The sequence below is a fragment of the Corythoichthys intestinalis genome, chromosome 3 (assembly GCF_030265065.1).
Source record: "Corythoichthys intestinalis isolate RoL2023-P3 chromosome 3, ASM3026506v1, whole genome shotgun sequence".
NCBI classification, from domain to species: domain Eukaryota; kingdom Metazoa; phylum Chordata; class Actinopteri; order Syngnathiformes; family Syngnathidae; genus Corythoichthys; species Corythoichthys intestinalis.
In genome coordinates this window covers 57,087,372-57,107,671 of record NC_080397.1, presented here as the reverse complement: position 1 = coordinate 57,107,671, position 20,300 = coordinate 57,087,372, and the positions used below count along the sequence as shown (strand labels likewise).

Below are 20,300 nucleotides of genomic sequence, written 5' to 3'. Positions count from 1 at the left end.
GATTTGTGCAGTGTACGACTGATTGTTGTCCTATGGACAGACTCTCCCACCTCAGCTGTAGATCTCTGCAGTTCATCCAGAGTGATCATGGGCCTCTTGGCTGCATCTCTGATCAGTTTTCTCCTTGTTTGAGAAGAAAGTTTGGAAGGACGGCCGGGTCTTAGTAGATTTGCAGTGGTCTGATGCTCCTTCCATTTCAATATGATGGCTTGCACAGTGCTCCTTGAGATGTTTAAAGCTTGGGAAATCTTTTTGTATCCAAATCTGGCTTTAAACCTCTCCACAACAGTATCTCGGACCTGCCTGGTGTGTTCCTTGGTTTTCATAATGGTCTCTGCACTTTAAACAGAACCCTGAGACTATCACAGAGCAGGTGCATTTATACGGAGACTTGATTACACACAGGTGGATTCTATTTATCATCATCGGTCATTTAGGACAACATTGGATCATTCAGAGATCCTCACTGAACTTCTGGAGTGAGTTTGCTGCACTGAAAGTAAAGGGGCCGAATAATATTGCATGCCCCACTTTTCAGTTTTTTATTTGTTAAAAAAAGTTTAAATTATCCAATAAATGTTGTTCCACTTCTCGATTGTGTCCCACTTGTTGTTGATTCTTGACAAAAAAAATCAATTTCATATCTTTATGTTTGAAGCCTGAAATGTGGCGAAAGGTTGCAAGATTCAAGGGGGCCGAATACTTTTGCAAGGCACTATATATATGGCGAGGATAGCGTGGTGTTACACCTTTGTATTGGAGTGCTGGCGAAGTCTTCGGGTAATTACGTCATCAGGTAGCGGCCTGCAGCAAGGCGCATCCCTTGTTGCTAAGGTGTTGCCATGGCAGTAACTCAAAAACTACATGGTCACTTGAAAAACATTTTTGGTAATGTGAGTTTTGAGACAGCGAATGATGCATTCAATACAATTTAAAAGAGTAAAAAGCTCATGAATTGAAGTGTTCACCTGCCCTTTAACACTCTTTTGACTTGTGCATTACAACAGTCTGGGGGAAAGAGCAGCGCGGCCTTACACGTAGCTCGAACTATCTGTCGCAGAGCCGAACGCAGGTCAGTTAAAGCATGACTTTGTCACAGACATAAACCAAAAAAATTCTGTCTGTCATTGTTATGTGTTCTTATTACAGTGTTGCTCCAATAGTGCGCTCCGGAGAGGCTGATCCAGAGATTGGCAGGTTTTTGAATAGGTAATTATCATAGTTATCTATTCTCGAAAACAATACAGCATGCATTATTCGAGCATAAACCTGATTATCGCGTCAATGTATTCCACACAGACTAAGCGACTACCTTTTCACAGTGGCCAGATACGCTGCCCTCAAAGAAAACAACAAGGAAATCATCTACAAAAGACCTGAGTAATACCTGATTCATCCATATATTTTGTAATTAAACATGCTCAAAACATTTATGTGGGCGACTCTTTATATGAACCTTTCAGTGAAAATATACGATTTCTCAAAATCAACATCCACTTACATTGTTATAAGACAATTATGTAATGAAATACATCACATTTGAGCTGTCTTCTTGGCATTCAAGGTCAGATAATCAATGTTCCTCCACATTTCAAAGGATGTGTGCTTAATTTTGGGGCATTGTTACATTAAACTGAATAGAAATTCAGCTCAAGTCATAGGATTTGACACCAGCCTTGGCTCTTCCAGGAAAGACTGCTGGCCCACGTCATGAGAGACAGATTGCGGTCATCGTAGGGGGGATAGCGCAGGGAGGTGATACACTCCAAGTGTGTGGTTCTTAGCAGGCATGACTTTCTATGAGAGAACGTATCAAAGCTGTATCGCCCATGATAGGAACCAAATCCACTAGCACCTGTGCCGACCAAAAACAAGCAAACAAATTAGTTCTGATATATTGTTACATCATCATGATAAACATGTTTAAAGTATACTCTGTGTAGTAACTTACCAACTCCTCCAAAAGGCAGAGTCACTATCAGACTCTGCAGGACGCTGTCGTTGGAACAGAAGCTTCCACTTGATGTTTCAGTCATGATTCTTGAAATCACCTGGGTTATCAGCAGTGTTGTTAATCTTACTTTTAAAAAAATATCCCGTAATTTTCGCACTATAAGGCGTACCTGACTATAAGTCGCCACTAGGGTTGTTCCGACCATGTTTTTTTGCTCCCGATCCGATCCCGATCGTTTCAGTTTGAGTACCAATCCCGATATTTCCCGATACGATTTTTTTTTTTTTTTTTTTTTTGCTCCCGATTCAATTCCAATCATTCCCGATAATTTTTCCCGATCATATACATTTTGGCAATGCATTAAGAAAAAAATGAATAAAACTCTGACGAATATATACATCAGTGTTGTTAATCTTACTGAAAAAAAGTAATTAATTATAGTTACAAATTACTTCTCCCAAAAAGTAATTGCGTTAGTAACTCAATTACCTGAATGTAAGAGTAATTAGTTACTTGGCAAAGTAATTGGTGATAATTACTTCTTTTTTTTTTTTTCCTCAAAAAAAAAAAAAAAACATTGGCCACACTATGTGAAGTTTTTTGTGAAGGTTTTTGGTACAATTGGCCAGAGCCCAATTCTTTACCCTAATTTACCCTTTACCCTGAATCAGCTGTTAAAAGTTGTTAAAATTGCTCCCATTATTGCATTACTTCCCTTCTCTCTACTTTCGACATATGAAAGTTTTAAAACTGTTTCATCATTTAAAAATAGATTCAAGTCAAGATTTTGCCGATTTAGAAGTATTTTAGATAAAAAGTTACTTAGGTTCGCTAGGAAGGTTCTCTACAACAGAGCCGTCCTAAAAAGTACTGCTTTAAGATGGCGGCTGTCTACTAACTCATTTAGTGCCATGTCTGTCATTTTGCATCTAGTTATATCTATGTACAGTACATGTGATATCTATCATGTCTACCATATCTACCATAACATGCGCGCGTAGTTTGTACTAGCTATCGGCTACAACATGTATTATTGGAGCTACCTAGTATCGCGTTTGCTCGGCGTCACAACTTTCTTGCCTCCTCCATACTCCTGCTCTGTCGTCTCGGTGAGTCCGTCTCCCTCAGACTTTTCGACCAATATAGTAACGCATAGTAACGCATGCCTTTCCGTCTTCAGTAACGGTAACGGCGTTGCCAAGATGAGAAAAGTAATTAATTAGATTACCCACTACTGAAAAAAATAACGCCGTTAGTAACGCCGTTATATTGTAACGCCGTTATTAACAACACTGATATACATTCAACATACAGTACTGTATTTGTTTATTATGACAATAAATCCTCAAGATGGCATTATTAACATTCTTTCTGTGAGAGGGATCCACGGATAGAAAGACTTGTGACTTTGTATATTGACAAAATATTGCCATCTAGTGTATTTGTTGAGCTTTCAGTAAATGATACTGCAGCCATGCCCCAATGCATGATGGGAAGTGGAACCATGATGGGAAGTAAAACCATGACTGTGCGTTGTGCTACCAATGGATATATATTCTCTGCTTTGGGAAATAACTTAAGGTGTTAAGACAAAGATCAATTGCCACCTTGCTTCCCTACATTACTTCCCATTATATTTCTAATCATAGGACGAGGGATTGCAAGATTTTAGCTAATTGAAGAAATGCTCCAAAGGCTGCCAAAATTCACTCAGTTTGAGCTGCCTTTTATCTCTCTACATAGGTAAAACAGCGTCATTACAGATTGAGCGTGACAATGAGTGAGAGGGTCACGTAGCGCATAAATTAATAGTGTTAAATATTTTAATGTGACACATTTTTAAATAAATTAATTGCCGCTGTTATCGGGATATTTTTGATAACCCTACCTTAAGCCCAATCTAAAGACTCTGGATGAGTGTAACATATTACGTCTGTAATGTTAAATACAATTAGAAAACGATTTAATTAAAATATAATATATATATAAAAAAGGCATGGCCGATATTTTTTTGCCGATTCCGATACTTTGAAAATTACGTGATCGGACCAAATCGATCAGGACATCTCTAGCCGCCACCCACCAAATTTGGCATGAAAACTGCATTTTTTTCATAGATAGCCGCACCGGACTATAAACCGCAGCTGTCTTCACTGTATTATGGGATATTTACACCAAAAGATATTAACCGATAACACTTTATTCGACAGTGGCATCATAAGACTGTCATAAGACCAAATGAACCACCATGAAGCTTTAATACAATTGGCTGCAAAGCTTTATTGCTTCAAGAAGCTTCATTTGGCCATCACTGCTCCCATGGTGGAGACAGTCAACTTCTGCTGCCACCTGCTGTCAACACTGTTGTTGTCCAACATGCCTCCTGGCATTCATTGCAGCGCTACGGATGTAAATAACAATCAAAATTCATGATCTGTGGTACCGCATTGGCCCAAATATAAGACTGTGTTTTTTGCATTGAATAAGACTGAAAAAGTGGGGGTCGACTTATATTCGCGGTCTAGACATTATACCCATTCACAACGCTAGATGGCGCCAGATTATCATTGAAGCGATGTTCTGTCATGACCGATCTCAGCTACTCAAGTTTAACCAGTTTGCATTATTTTATTGCAATGTTTTTCCTTATTCAGATTTGTTTCAAGACTACAGTTAGACTTCACTTTGATGGTTAATGCAGTTATTGCAATTTTGTTGTTTTATCACAATAGATTGGTTTACTTACATTTCAAAACCAGAAGCCATTCATTTACGAATGTGATTGCACTTTAGTTTACATATTTAAATGTTCAGATATTAAGATTTGAATGGGGCAAAATAACATGCTTTTTCTCTCAAATATATTGTTACAATCATTTGTTTAGAGCTGAAACGAATACTCGAGCAACTCGAGTTTAAAAACTAATCCGAGTAATTTTATTCACCTCGAGGAATCGTTTAATTTTGCCAGCTCTAAGCATCACAATTTGCCCGGACTACTTTTAATGCGGGACAACGCGCTGATGTCACGTGCGTAGAGGAAGAAGCAATAAAAAAATATAGAAAACCTTTCTGCACCCGACAGCCGCTACAAACTACGTTGTCGTTGCTAAAAACTAGCCCGCATGATGCAGCGGTAGCAGGTAGCATCTGATGAGTCTCATAGATATCACATGTATGTTGAACTAGATGCGAAATGACAGAGTCAGCAGTGTTAGTAAACAGCCGCCATCTTAAAGCAGTACACTTGTCAGCGCTAATAAATAAGATTAACGTTACTGTCACTCACTCACATACGCAACGTTAGCCCTGCGGAGGTTTCTATTAAGACCACTGTTGATGCGTGGCTAACGTGTCTTACATAAGGCTTTATTTAATCTGTGAAAACATAGCGCTGTAGAGTGATGAGGGTGTAAAATAAAAACTTATTCATGCTAACTGTCAATTTTAGCTCAGTAGTCATTGCTGGATAAAACAGGTAGCACTGGCCCCCAATCTGCTCCAATACAGCAGGTATCATACTGTAACATTGAAAGAGAGTCACCTGCTTCGTTACGTTGCAATTAGTTCTTTTTTGGGAACTTGTGGAACGACAGCAACGACAAGAAGGCACGTCTCTCGCTCTCCCCACCTCCCTCACCCCTGCACGTCACGCGGTGCATTCAGGAACGCATGCAAATATCCCCGCCATATTATAACCTGATATGTTACAATACATTTATTTTGAACACTGCAAAAACTCAAAATCCTATCAGGACTTACAGTTTAGACTAACTTAAATAGAACTTAAAAACGGTTTGACACAAATGGAAATTCAATTCAAACACGTGGGGAAAAACACCTAACTTTTAAGTGATGTGTGTTATCAAGCGTAATGGCATTTTTAGGTAAGAAATATATATATATATATTTTTTTTTTATAAGATCTAAAAAATTTTGAAGTGAAAGCAGTTAATTGCTGTTTTTTTATTCTAGTCACATCTGAGTGGCAATTGTTGGCTGTTTTCAACAATGTACATCGAAAACAAAGACATTGATTGACTGAAAATGGTTCAATATTAGATGAAATGTCTTTTTTTCCTCATGTATATTTATAATTGCTTTTTACCTAAAAAATATGTTTTATCCGATTACTCGATTACTAAAATATTCGATAGCTGCAGCCCTACATTTGTTTCAAATGTACTGTAATTATTTTCTGTATAAAAATTAATTTGGTGTTCAAAAAGTATTTTTTCCCCAAACTTGAGTCTTGAAAAAGAGGGGGTCGTCTTATAATTAGGGCCGTCTTATATTCGGGCCAGTACGGTAATTATTTCTTCAGTTTCTCTTCCGGTTGATTCATTAATTACTACTTATGATATTTGGTAACACTTTATTGAGGCTGCTGTCAGTAACACTACGGTGCAATGGTTTAAAATCATGCATTGCTCAAAAGGTTCCCCTGTTAAAGCTAGTACACGTGAAGGCCCGTCTGAAGTTTGCCAGGGACCATCTCAATGATTCAGAGGGGTCATGTGGTCAGATGAGCCCAAAATAGAACTTTTTGGTGCAAACTTTACTTGCCGTGTGCGGAGGAAAAAGAAGGATGACTACCAATGCCAAGAACACCATCCCCACTGTGAAGTATGGAGGTGGAAACCTCATTCTATGGGGCTGATTTTCAGCAAAGGGGACAGGATAACTGGTGGAATGTATCGTCAGATTTTGAGCCACAACCTCCTTCCCTCAGTCAAAGACTTGAAGATGAGTTGTGGCTGGAGCTTCCAACATGACAATGATCCGAAGCAGACAGCCAAGCTGACCAAGAAGTGGCTGTGTAAAAAGCATATCAAGGATCTGGAGTGGCCTAGCCATTCTCTAGGCCTCAATCCAATAGAATTTTTTTGGGATGGAGCTGAAACTTTCTCAAGGACGGCCCCAAAACCTGACAGATGTAGAGAAGATTTGTGTGGAGGAATGGGCCAAAATTCCCGTTTACCTATGTGAAAACCTAGTGAAGAACTACAGAAAGCATTTGACCTCTGTAATTGCAAACAAAGGCTTCTGCACTAATAATTAGCGCTGATTTTCTCAGGGGTACAAATAGTTATGAACCCCACCAAATTAAAAATAAATTATTGAAAAAAAAAAAAAAAAAAAAAAACACACAATGCGAATTCCGGATATTTTAGTCAGATATGTCTGTATAAGTGGAAATTCATCTATGATTAAAATTATCGAAACTGTTGTGTTCGAACAGATCCAGGTTTTTATGATGCAAAACAATCTTTTTAACTCATTTCAGTCTGGATTTCGGCCACAACACAGCACCAAGACCGTGCTTATCAAAGTCCTAAATGATATTCGTCGGAATACCGATGCAGGCAAATCATCTGTTTTGCTACTATTGGATCTCAGCGCCCCATTCGACACGGTTGATCACAATATACTACTCAGCAGATTGGAACAGTGGGTAGGGCTTACTGACACTGTTCTTCAGTGGTTCACATCCTATTTACATGATTGGGATTTCTTTGTGTCAATAGGAAACCATCAGAACAAAACAAATTCATGTGTGGAGTCCCTCAAGGGTCAATTCTTGGACCACTCTTATTTAACATCTATATGCTTCCGTTAGCTCAGATAATGGAACAGTATGACATCTCCTATCACGCCTATGCAGATGACACACAACTGTACATTTCTGTGTCCCCACATGATTATAGTCCCTTTGTCTCCCTCAGTAAACGCATTCATCAAATCAGTGAATGGATGTGCCAGAATTTTCTCCTGTTAAATGTGGTATGAAAAGGTTGTCTGAAACCGGGCTCCTGCATGTTCCAAGAATAAGAACCAAGCAGGGTGAGGCAGCATTTAGTTATTATGCTCCTCACCTCTGGAAGAAGTTACCTGAAGGTCTGAAGTATGCTCAAACCGTTAGCTCCTTTAAATCAGGGCTAAAACGCTTTTGTTTAGCACTGCATATCCATAACTGTCTATATATTTCAATCTTCTTGCTTTCTATTCCTCTTGTGCCTCCCTCCATTGCTGATTTTAATTATTATTAGTAGTTGTAGCTTTTCTTTTATTTATTTTTATTCTATTCGTGATTAAATGCGATTTTTATGTATAATTTTATTTCCTATTTTGATCGTCTTTGTTTTTATGTTCTATTGATTTAAATATGATTTTTATGGTCTTCATGTAATGTAAAGCACTTTGAATTGCCTTGTGTTGAATTGGGATATATAAATAAATTTGCCTTGCCTATGATTGTAATTTCAGAATTCTATCTATTTTCTAAGTGGGTGACCTTGCAAAATCAGGGGTGCAGATAATTCTGCTCCTCACTTATGGCAATGTCAAAAGTCACAAAAAAGTCTGTACTGCCAGCATAGAGCATTAAAACAGTTTTCAAATGCACTAAAGATGTCCCGATCGATCGGGGTGCCGATTGCCGATCTCGTCATTTTCAAAGTATCGGAATCGCCAAAAAAATATCGCACATGCCTTTTTTATATATATATATATAATTTTTTTTTAATCGTTTTCTAATTGTATACAACATTACAGACAAAATGTCTTACACTCACCCAGAGTAGTTTTGGCTTAAAGTACGGCTATCAAATTTATTGCGTTAACGGCGGTAATTATTTTTTCTTAATTAATCACGTTAAATAATTAACTCATGCGCTGCACGACCCACTCACGCATTGTCGCGTTCAATCTTTAAAGGCGCCGTTTTACCAATATGTAGAGCTAAACGCAGCATATAATTAGTAGAGAGAATTTTGACAGCCTTTGGAGCCTTTTTTTATTAGGCTAAAGCCTTACATTTCCTCTCTCAGCAATTTAAATTAACGTGGGAGGCAATGTGGGGAAGAAGGTAGTAGTTGATCATTTTCTTAACACAATGTTCTTTCCCAACGCAGAGAAGATAGCTCAATTGGTGCCCCTACGCACAGTCATGGTTGCACTTCCCATCATGCATTTGGGCAGAACAGTTAAATGGCTACAGTATCATTTACTGAAAGCTCAACAAATACACTAGATGGCAATATTTAGTCACAATATACAAAGTCATATTTATCCTTTAAGAATTACAAGTCTTTCTATCCGTGGATCCCTTTCACAGAAAGAATAATGTAAATGCCATCTTGAGGATTTATTGTCATAATAAACAAATACAGTACTGTATGTTGAATGTATATATTCGTCCGAGTTTTATTCATTTTTTTCTGAATGCATTGCCAAAATGTATATGATCGGGAAAAATTATCGGGAATGATAGGAATTGAATCGGGAGCACACACAAAAAAAAAAAAAGCAATCGGATCGGGAAATATCAGTATCGGCAGATACTCAAACTAAAACGATCAGGATCAGATCGGGAGCAAAAAAACATGATCAGAACAACCCTAAAATGCACAGTGTTATTATACTCTACTTCTGTCTCATACCTTGCTGTTGTTGGAATAAACGTACACGCACAGGGGTTTCTCTTGTTTGTTGATGAAGGCAATCGTCTCGTCCACGTCGTTTACAGAGAGAACCGGAAGAACCGGGCCAAAAATATCTTGTTGCATGATGGGGTCCGATGCGTCCACCTCTGTCAGTATGGTTGGAGCTTTGGACAGAAAAAAAAAGACAGTTTTCTCAAATATTTTTTTGAATATAATTCAATTTTATTTTTGCGTTGTCTCTTACCAATATACCTCTCTGCCTCTGTCACCTGTCCACCCAAGGCCACTTTGCCAGATCTCCACAACAAGTCTTTTGCACGGTTAAAGATATCCACGTTAACCATGCGGCCGAAACTGGTGGATTCTCTGGGATCAGAACCGTAGAAGCGCATCAAGCAGCATTTCAGCGCCTGGACCAGACGGGTTTTTACTTCCGAATGGCACAGGATGTAATCAGGGGCTACCATGCTCTGCCCGGAATTATGGAAGCGGGCCCAGGCAATTCGCTGTGCAGTGATGGTAACATCACAATATTGATCTACGTAGCACGGGTTCTTCCCACTCAGAATAAGGGTGATGGGTGTCAGACACTGAGCTGCGGCTTGTGAAATTCGAATTCCTTCCTCTCGGGTTCCTGGATAATAACATAAGCCATCAAGTAAATATTCCATTGATAAGTTTATGTTAGGATGTGTCAGACTTCACCATCAGTTGACTAGACAGCTCCTACAGACATTGCGCCACGCCTTCAATTAAGGGGCAGCGTGTTGTGCAGCTTTCACTGCTATAAACTCAAACACGCTGCGTTCAAATGCCGGATTTAGGTGGAAAAGGATGAAAGTTTTACTACATTCAAGCGGCAAGTGTCTCAAGAGTCATTTGTTCGAGGATTCAAAGGTAATTATAAAATAGCACCATGCATTCACTTTGAAATGTTGATGAATAGGGAAAACATTTGTGTTACTTTAGCTTGAAATATTTACGCAAAATGAATGATAACTGCGCGTTTTTCTTTTTTTTTTGCTTTTAACCAATAATTTGGACTGTTTTACGTTCATATTAGGGCTGTCCCTAACGACTAATTTCCTCCCGATTAGTCAGCCGACTATTTTTACGATTAGTCGACTAATCTAATAATTTTTTTTTTTTTTTTTTTACTAATTTAATAATGACATTTTTGTTAAAGCTTATTAATTCACAAAAAACATTTTGGAGCACCTAAATTCTTTATTAACGTATAAATAAATAACATAAATATCAATAATAAATCACAAGCAATGATGTCAAATGCTGCTGGCATTAACTGGTGCAAAAAAATGTAAGCGGAAACACTGTGACTTCACCTTTTTAACAGGAGTTAAAACAATTCTTACTCTTTTTGCGGTATGTCATTGTCTATATTGTTCTAAAGGTTAAAATGAATTGCAATGTCCCGGACAATAATTTCCAGAACACTTTGTGTGAGTTCAGATGCTCTTTCCTGTGTGCAGCCCGCATTTTTTGGGGAGGGGAAAAACCTTTGTTTGTTTTAACCTAAAGATAATGCAGAGGGCACACTGAAATATTACCACAATTATTTTGAATGAAAGGCACACATACCCACAGTAACAAAAATCAAGTATATAGTATTAGTTTTATAGTATACTACTATATGTAAAACTTTATAATATTAAATAACTAACATTAGTGCAGTCATGGATTACAGTAAGCAGGCCAGTGGTGTTTCCATATATATTTTTTATTATGTATGTACAGGATATATGTATATATTTTCCCTAAGTGGGCGCTTCCATGATCCTAATAAATTTAATAATAATTTAAAAAAATATACAGTGTTGGGCACGTTACTTTAAAAAAGTAATTAGTTACATTACTCACTACTTCTTCCAAAAAGTAACTGAGTTAGTAACTGAATTACTCTATAGTAAAAGTAACTAGTTACCAGGGAAAGTAACTATTTCCGTTACTTTAAAAAGAACTTGTTGTATGTCAAAGAATTTGAAATTTTCTGAGCAGTATTCGAGTCAGTGGAATAGAGAAGAACAGACAGGTAGTTAACTTGTTAGGTGCTTCAGCAGATTTGAATTGCTTACCATAGATGTCGACAAAAGCTTTGCCCCGGGACATAAATTACACATTACATGCAGGTTCTTTCCTTTAATTTTGACAAACTTAAAGGACAATTTTTCTTTTGAATGCTCTGTTATCCCGACCCTGTGCATCTGTTTTGCTTGTGTGTTTGCCGCACGCGTTGTTCCGGTTTGCTTGTGAAATCACCGGCTCTGATTGGCTTACAACGACACATGACTAACCCTCAGCCAATCACAAGCACTTCCATCGCATCTCTCGAGGGGCTGCATTTAGGGAGGCTCGTTTCCTGACAATTCACGTCACCTTCAAAGCGTCTGCTGTCCTCAAGATGGAAGCAGAATTATTGCTGGCTGACAGTGGGAGATGGGAACGAGGCTAGCATTAGGTGTAGCAAATAGAGAAACGTTACCAAACTTTGGAAAGCATTGTCTAATTGAATGAGCAGGGACAAACAGCTTGGTGTCAGAAGTACGTGCGCTATTCTCGAACCTGAACGCACCCCAAGTCTTGGATTATAAATCAACAGAGTAGAGAGCCGACTCGACACGGCTTGTAGTTTCTTCAATTTATTCAGAGTAAGTAACGCACCGCTTTTGACCGTCAGTAACGGTAACGGCGTTGTAACGGCGGAAAAAGTAATTAGATTACCCCGTTACTGAAAAAATAATGCCGTTACGTAACGGCGTTACTCCCAACACTGCTATATAATTCAATAAAAATGCGCTTTGATACGACGCACATAAAGGCAACTTCCATTTAAAAAATCGTTAGAGAGTTGTATGGACTTACAATCCGCGAGCTTGTTGTTTCTTGTTGTCTTCGAAAATTACTGTATACTTGGGTGACGACGCTTCAAGTGTTCGTTTATAGCCGACGTGCTACTGTGGTATGCGAGCTCAGTTTAGCAAAGAGTACACACAGTGGCACCCTCCATATTTTCCTTGATATAATTCCAGGCTCTGGCTATTCTGGTCCGCTTTTTTGGCTTTATGCCGCTTTCACGTGTTACAATCTCTGCCCTTTTTTGGAAATTGGCGGTGTTTTCAACCCCTCGCCGGTGATTCACTTGGCTCGTTGTCGTCGGTTCGTCTGGGTTCGTCCGATTTCTTCCTCGGGAAGGCGGCGGCGTGCATAAAAACACCGAGAGGCGTCGGATGGCTCTTTAAGGATACTTTTATTGACCAAAACAAAAACGTGGGGGATGAAGCCACTCAACTCGGCGCTACCTGCGCACTTTTCCAACTCGCAGATCTCGCTCCCTCTCTCTCGCTCGCTCACTTTCTTCCTCTTTGCTCAATCTCACAACGCCGGTCACATTGAAATAACAGCGGCCCCCTTGGGGGTGCCAGTAACAACCGCTTGTATCGCGAGCACCAGCCATTCTAAACTTTATCCTCTATTTTTTTTAACCCGTCATTACCCGTCGACGGTATGTTTTGCCCGTCGACGCATTTACGTCATCGATGACGTCGACTAGTCGGGACAGCTCTAGTTCATATCTAACTTTACATTCAAATGATCAGGTAATTTTTGGCCCACTGCCCGTTTTTTGCCCAAAAATTATTTACACATTTCTGTGTCCATACAAAGAAAAAAACGCATTTTACGCATTTTATTTTATCTAACATTTTAATCGAAAAACGACGGCCAGATAACCTGCGAGACATGCTGAGGCAATAGTAACATCAGAATTAAATAGGGCTGTCAAAATTATCGCGTTAACGGGCGTTAATTCATTTTTTAAATTAATCACGTTAAAATATTTGACGCAATTAACGCAGATGCCCCGCTCAGACAGATTTAAATGACAGTATAGTGAAACGCTCACTTGTTGTGTTTTATGGAGTTTTGCTGCCCTCTGCTGGCGCTTGGATGCGACTGATTTTATAGGCTTCAGCACCCATGAGCATTGTGTAAGTAATTATTGACATCAATCATGGCGGGCTACTAGTTTATTTTTTGATTGAAAATTTTACAAATTTTAGTAAAACGAAAACATTAAGAGGGGTTTTAATAAAAATTTTCTATAACTTGTACAAACATTTTTCTTTTCAGAACTACAAGTCTTTCTATCCATGGATCCCTTTAACAGAATGTTAATAATGTTAATGCCATCTTGTTGATTTATTGTTATTATAAACAAATACAGTACTTATGTACCGTATGTTGAATGTATATATCCATCTTGTGTCTTATCTTTCCATTCCAACAATAATTTACAGAAAAATATGGCATATTTTATAGATGGTTTGAATTGCGATTAATTAATTTTTAAGCTGTAATTAACTCGATTAAAAATTTTAATCGTTTGACAGCCCTAGAATTAAACCTAAATAATTTGTGATCGCATATAGAAAAATGCAAAGTTTGCTACTGTTGAGTAAAATTAAGATGATTCTGCATGCTTTCCTCAAGTTTCTGATGTGAAAATTGAGTGATTTATTAACTGTTGAAAACTTACAAAATTAGAACAAAACAAAAAAAACTAAGTCGGGCAAAAAAATTCTATGACATGTTAAATATAATAATATATACAGTGGTATAAAAAAGTATCTGAACCTTTTGAAATTCCTCACATTTCTGCATAAAATCACCATGAAATGTGATCTGATCTTTGTCAAAATCACACTGATGAAAAAAACTGCTTTAACTAAAACCACCCAAACATTTATAGGTTTCCATATTTCAATGAGGATAGCATGCAAGCAATGACAGAAAGGGGGGAAATAAGTGAACCCTCTGCATAAGGAGACTTAAAGAGCAGGACATTTTAAATCAAAATCTGTTGCCCTTTGCCTGAAAGCTGAAGATGGGTCGTCACTGGGTCTTTCAGCAAGACAATGACCCTAAACATATGGCCAAATCTACACAGAAATGGTTCACCAGACACAAAATCAAGCTTCTCCCATGGCCATCTCAGTCCCCAGACCTTGTTTTGTTGGCAAAAGGGGGTTGTACAAAGTATTAACACCAGGGGTGCTAATAATTAATGGATTTTTCTCTTTTTTCCATTAAGGTCCCATATTATTTGAATTAAAAAAAAATTATTAGAAGCTAAAAAACATCTTAACCAGGGGTGCCAATAATTATGGAGGGCACTGTATATCATAATTAATCGGGATTTTATTAGGGAACGACTTTGATTGTTTTTTTTTTTTTTATGTTGCTTCTCATGGAGACTCATATATGCCTAAAGGAGGTGCCCGTTTTTGTTTTAGGTCGCTAGTGGCTTTGGTTTTGAAAATATTTGAATTTTAAGTTTTTGAAAATAGGCCCCCTATGGATCGGCCTCGAGCCCTGTACCCCATCAACTGATAGTGGAGTCTGTGAATGTGTTGTACGGCTGTACTTGGTATTACCAGAAAAGAATACATGATCAAATTTAAGTTCCACAATATCTGCTAGGTCATTGATGCCTGCAAGAATTACATGGAAGCATTCCTAGAGGAAACCAAGAATTGCAGATCATTACATTTTCATCATGATCTCGGAATCATTTCAATCCTGAAAAAAAAAAAAAAAATGGAGAACAAGTGTTTGATACACTGCCGATTTTGCTGGTTTTCCCACTTACAAGCCATGTAGAGGTCTGTAATTTGTATCATAAGTTCTCTTCAACTAGTAAATATTTCGGCTCTTAGTTCTTTTTTAAGAACCCCTCCTGTTCTCCACTCATTACCGGAAGTAACTGCACCTGTTTGAACTTGTTACCTGTATAAAAGACACCTGTTCACATGCTCAAACAAACAAACTCCAACCACTCCACAATGGCCAAGACCAAAGAGCTGTGTAAGGACATCAGGGATAAAATAATAGACCTACACAAGGCTGGGATGGGCTACAGGAAAATAAGCAAGTAGCTTGGTGAGAAGGTAACAACTGTTGGAGCGATTATTAGAAAATGGAAGAAGTTCAAGTTGACGGTCAATCTGCCTCGTTCTGGGGTTCCATGCAAGATCTCACCTCGTGGAGCATCACTGATCATGAGGAAGGTGAGGGATCAGCCCAGAACTACACGGCAGGACCTGGTCAATGACCTGAAGAGAGCTGGAACCACAGTCTCTAAGAAAACCATCGGAAACACATTATGCCGTCATGGATTAAAATCCTACAGCGCACGCAAGGTCCCGCTGCTGAAGCCAGTGCATGTCCAGACACGTCTGAAGTTTGCCACTGACCATCTGGATCATTCAGAGGAGCAATGGGAGAAGGTCATGTGGTCGGATAAGCCCGAAATTGAACTTTTTGGTCTAAACTCAGCTCGTCGTGTTTGGAGGAAAATGAAGGATTAGTACAACCCCAAGAACACCATCCCAAACGTGAAACATGGATGAGGAAACATTTTTTGGGGCTGCTTCTCTGCTAATGGTACAGGACGACTGCACCGTATTGAGGGGAGGATGGATGGGGCTATGTGTCGCCAGATCTTGGCTGACAACCTCCTTCCTTCAATGAGAGCCCTGAAGAGGGGCCATGGCTGGGTCTTCCAGCATGACAACGACCCAAAGCACACAGCCAAGGCAACTAAAGAGTGGCTCCGTAAGAAGCATCTTAAGGTCCTGGAGTGGCCTAGCCAGTCACCAGATCTGAACCCGATAGAAAATCTATGGAGGGAGCTGAGAGTCCGTGTTGCCCGGCAGCAGCCCCGAAACCTGAAGGCTCTGGAGAAGATCTGCATAGAGGAGTGGGCCAAAATCCCTGCTGCAGTGTGTGCAAACCTTGTCAAGGACTACAGGAAACATTTGGTATCTGTAATAGCAAATGTCAAGTTCAAAAATAGACCCTTAGGTAGACATTTGTAAAATTACCCAAAAATAAGGAGAGAAGACACTCAGTTATCTTGGCCAAGGAGAGCAAAAGAGTGACTAGACAGAGGAATGCTAGATTACGCTGTATAGTCACCAAAATTGATCTAAGGAAAAACCCTCCTTGGTATTTTTATTTAGGGGTTTGTCCTAACACAGAAGGGTGCCGCCCTGAGGGAGGGGGGAGCAAGCTGGAGACACCCATGTGATTTTGGTTGGCTATGTGTGAGCATGTAGGTGGAACTAACTAAGTACACGTGTGTAAGCAAAGGCACATGAAAACAACGGTCAAAATGACCCAGACACTTCAGTTATGCAACGCTGCGGCCATGGAAGATGTCATCGAATGGAAAATTGTCCTCGAAGGTCTAGACGAAAGTCCAGACGCCAGGTGCTGAAGATGTCTCGGAAAGTCTAGTTACGCAATAATGCGGCCATGAAGCAAGGCAGTTGTCATCCCGACCCTCTTTACTCTTTGTAACACTTAAACATTATACTACAACCTAGTATAGCAAGCAGAAATCATTTACTGGTTATATCAATAAGAGAAAAATATGGCAATATGTATTATTTATGGTATCTATGAGCAGAAGCAAATATTCAATCAATCAAGCAAATATTTAATCAATCAACCCTCGATAATTACCTCAACAGCAAACAAAGGTTTCTGTACCAAATATTAAGTTCGATTTTTGTGATGTATCAAATACTTATTTCATGCAATTAAATGCAAATTTATTATTTTAAACTCATACAACGTGATTTTCTGGATTTTTGTATTAGATTCCGTCCCTCACAGTTGAAGAGAACTTATGATACGAGTTACAGACCTCTACATACTTTGCAAGTGGGAAAACCAGTAAAATCGGCAGTGTATCAAATACTTGTTCTCCCCACTGTAATTTTCTTGAAATTGCTGGCTATTAAAATAAATACTAGTACACACATTGTCCAAATAGGAGGGGATGAGTCGATGAAGAAGCGCTGCCGTGTAAGCAGTGCTCACAGAAGGACTGATGATGGCACAGTTTCCTATCAAACAAATAAATCATGAGTGTCTGTAAAATACACTTGAATATGTGTAGGATGGCTGTACCTGCTGCAATGGCCCCTACCAGTGCCACCAGGCACATTTGGACAGGACTGCACCAGGTCCCCACAATCAACACAACACCCAGGGGCTCGTTTACTACCAGACACTCATCCAAAGTGGCGGACTGAGCAAAGTAGACACGCTTAAAGTCAACTCACTGAAACTCATGAGGCAACGAGTTGATCACTTGACACAAGGGCGAAAACACTGTTTACGATTTCAACTCTGCTAATCTTCTTTAACAAAAGAATGCACTTCTTTGTAGCAAAGGAATGTTCCCTACTGTAAGACTGTGCGTGTAAATCATGAGTAATCTCAATCATGTTTTTTCTTTTACAAAACAGTCTCACCAGGTTTCTTTCCACATGCTGCGGCTGCATCCACTTCTTGAAGTTGCCTATCGCATGCAGAGCCTCGTTTTTAACCGGAATCAACTCTGACACGATAGTCTCAAATCGTGGCTGTTTCAAGACAGGAAATATTTGAAATTATCATTTTCAAAAAATCAGAATTTGTACTGCAACGATTAATCGATTAACTTGAGTATTCGATTAGAAATAAAACATTCGAATTTTGTTTCTTCGAGTATTCGTTCAAAGTGGCATTTTAATGGTTTATTATGAAAGTACATTTTGTTTTATTGGTTAGGGTGGATACACTGCCCAAAGGTCTGCCTCATTTCATGAATCCAGCTGCTCCCTGTTAAGACCAACGTAAGCTAAGTTTTTGTTTGAGTGTTTGAATGTTTTTTAATGCATTCGTAATTTAGTTTATACAGTGCCCTCCATAATTATTGGCACCCCTGGTTAAGATGTGTTTTTTAGCTTCAAATACTCTTTTTTTTTTTTTTTTATTCAAATAATATGGGACCTTAATGGAAAAAAAGAAAAATCCAACCTTCAATACAAGTGCATTTATTCAGTGGGGGAAAAAAATCCCACATAAAGAAATAATTATTTAACATCAAATCATGTGTGTCACAATTATTAGCACCCCTGTGTTAATACTTTGTACAACCCCCTTTTGCCAACAAAACAAGGTCTGGGCACTGAGATGGCCATAGGAGGAGCTTGATTTTGTGTCTGGTGAACCATTTCTGTGTAGATTTGGCCATTTGGCCACAGTCCCAGTTGAAGCCTCGGTCCCAGGCTTCAACTGGGACCGTGTGCTTTGGTCAGATGAGACCAAGATTGAGCTTTTTGGACATAAACACTCTAAGTGGGTCTGGCGTGCCACGAAAGATGCGCATGCTGAAAAGCACCTCATACCCACTGTGAAGTATGGGGGTGGGTCAGTGATGTTGTGGGGCTGTTTCGCTTCCAAAGGCCCTGGGAACCTTGTTAGGGTGCATGGCATCATGAATGCTTTCAAATACCAGGACATTTTAAATCAAAATCTGTTGCCCTCCGCCCGAAAGCTGAAGATGGGTCGTCACTGGGACTTTCAGCAAGACAATGACCCTAAACATATGGCCAAAACTACACAGAAATGGTTCACCAGACACAAAATCAAGCTCCTCCCATGGCCATCTCAGTCCCCAGACCTTGTTTTGTTGGCAAAAGGGGGTTGTACAAAGTATTAACACCAGGGGTGCTAATAATTGTGACACACATTACTTGATGTCAAATAATTATTTCTTTATGTGGGATTTTTGCCCCACTGAATAAATGCACTTGTATTGAAGGTTGGATTTTTCTCTTTATTTCCCATTAAGGTCCCATTGTATTTGAATTAAAAAAAAAAAAAAAAAATCAAAAGCTAAAAACACATCTTTTTCAGGGGTGCCAATAATTATGGAGGGCACTGAAGGTATATTGCCTGAACCATTTGTTAAGAGCATTGTTTAAGAAAAAAAAAAAAAAAGTATTAGCATTTTATAGCATTTAATCTAGCAGACTTGTGTAATGCAAGTTAGCCAATTGTTCTTTTGTTGTACGAAGATCCTTATTTATTAATTTTTTTTTTACCGTTTGAGGCTCAGCTCAGGTATTTAAAATTTTTATGTTCCTTATCCGATTACTCGATTATTCGAACTAGTTCATCGATTAATCGACTACTAGAATAATCGATAGCTGCAGCCCTAATCAGAATATCTCACCTTGTGAAGATCCCTCCCGAGAGCGTCTACAAAGTCACACTCATGTTCCTCCAACATTCGCACCACGGCCTCTAGCTGGGCTAGCCTGAAGTTCTCCTTGATGCTCCGCTTGGCTTGGAATGACACCCGAGCTCTCTTGAGCAGATCCTCGTACTGTAGAGGGTATGTCTTCAAGCACGGCTCACCTAGCCTGGTCCTACAACATCCAAAATTCAGTTAACATCTAACACTACCTTAAAAGACACTACCTTCACTACCTTCTGCATGTTAAACGGCCATTCCTTTGACATACAGAGCAAGCCTTTCCCTTTGTAGTCATTTCTGTTCTAGCAAGCTCTCCAGCGCTGGATTTCCTCATTGTAACCGTTAAGCTTGTGAAGTAAAAGCCCCGCTAGCATTAGGCATAGTGAAAATCCCAAGAAAGCTCCCCCGCTAGCTAGTCAGGTGATGGTCTGCATCAGCCACAGTCATCTTACTCACCAACCACCAAATCCGCAGAGGAATTCAATGAAACTCACCTACGTAGTGATTTGAACCATCTGCCAGGAGAAGGGCTTGGCGGGCTGTTCATGGCTTTACTGCAGTTCAGAGCTCTTTGGGCCTCTTGTGAAAGGTGCCACACTGTAAGGGACTGAGGAGGATGTGTGCTTTTACGGCATAATCCACATTATACAGGAAAAGCACCCAATGTGGTCGCTCAGGAGTCATTCTCACCTAAACAGCTTCCTGTATTAGATGCTGTGTTGCCTTCTCACACAGCAGGTGCTTGTAATCAGACACAATTGACTTTAGAAAGTGAGGGAAAAAAACACTG

At 39.3% G+C, this 20,300-nt stretch overlaps 2 protein-coding genes across 4 annotated transcripts in view; one reads left to right on the top strand and one right to left on the bottom strand.

Moving 5' to 3' along the window:
• The window catches only part of mmab (metabolism of cobalamin associated B), a 17,238-nt gene extending 8,547 nt beyond the window's left edge, over positions 1 to 8,691 (top strand). Inside the window, exons 7-9 of the mRNA XM_057832283.1 lie at positions 1,008 to 1,072; positions 1,150 to 1,209; positions 1,300 to 8,691. Coding sequence (XP_057688266.1) covers positions 1,008 to 1,072; positions 1,150 to 1,209; positions 1,300 to 1,384 — 210 coding nt within the window. The 3' untranslated portion in view covers positions 1,385 to 8,691. The remainder of the gene's footprint in view (positions 1 to 1,007; positions 1,073 to 1,149; positions 1,210 to 1,299) is intronic.
• Positions 1,207 to 20,300, bottom strand: aldh3b4 (aldehyde dehydrogenase 3 family, member B4). 3 transcript variants are annotated; one of them, XM_057832282.1, is made up of 11 exons: positions 20,201 to 20,300; positions 20,005 to 20,117; positions 19,487 to 19,682; positions 17,739 to 17,849; positions 17,392 to 17,512; positions 17,242 to 17,327; positions 14,850 to 14,931; positions 9,644 to 10,033; positions 9,397 to 9,563; positions 1,952 to 2,051; positions 1,229 to 1,855 (listed from the first exon to the last, which is right to left on the bottom strand). In XM_057832282.1, exons 2-11 carry the CDS (start codon positions 20,055 to 20,057, stop codon positions 1,656 to 1,658), a joined length of 1,506 nt encoding a protein of 501 aa, XP_057688265.1. In that variant the 5' UTR covers positions 20,058 to 20,117; positions 20,201 to 20,300; the 3' UTR covers positions 1,229 to 1,655. The 3 variants fall into 3 exon arrangements, with proteins under 3 accessions (XP_057688263.1, XP_057688265.1, XP_057688264.1); XM_057832280.1 differs by lacking the exons at positions 20,005 to 20,117; positions 20,201 to 20,300 and adding an exon at positions 19,744 to 19,865 and having other exon boundaries at positions 1,207 to 1,855; XM_057832281.1 differs by lacking the exon at positions 20,201 to 20,300 and having other exon boundaries at positions 1,358 to 1,855; positions 20,005 to 20,194.

Coding starts and splice junctions, on each gene's coding strand:
- aldh3b4 (XM_057832280.1), bottom strand. CDS start 19,844: ATGAGGAAATCCAGCGCTGGAGAGCTTGCTAGAACAGAAATGACTACA. Junction 17,850..19,486: donor TCGGGAGGGATCTTCACAAG/GTGAGATATTCT, acceptor GTCTTGAAACAG/CCACGATTTGAGACTATCGT. Junction 1,856..1,951: donor TCTGCCTTTTGGAGGAGTTG/GTAAGTTACTAC, acceptor TGGTCGGCACAG/GTGCTAGTGGATTTGGTTCC.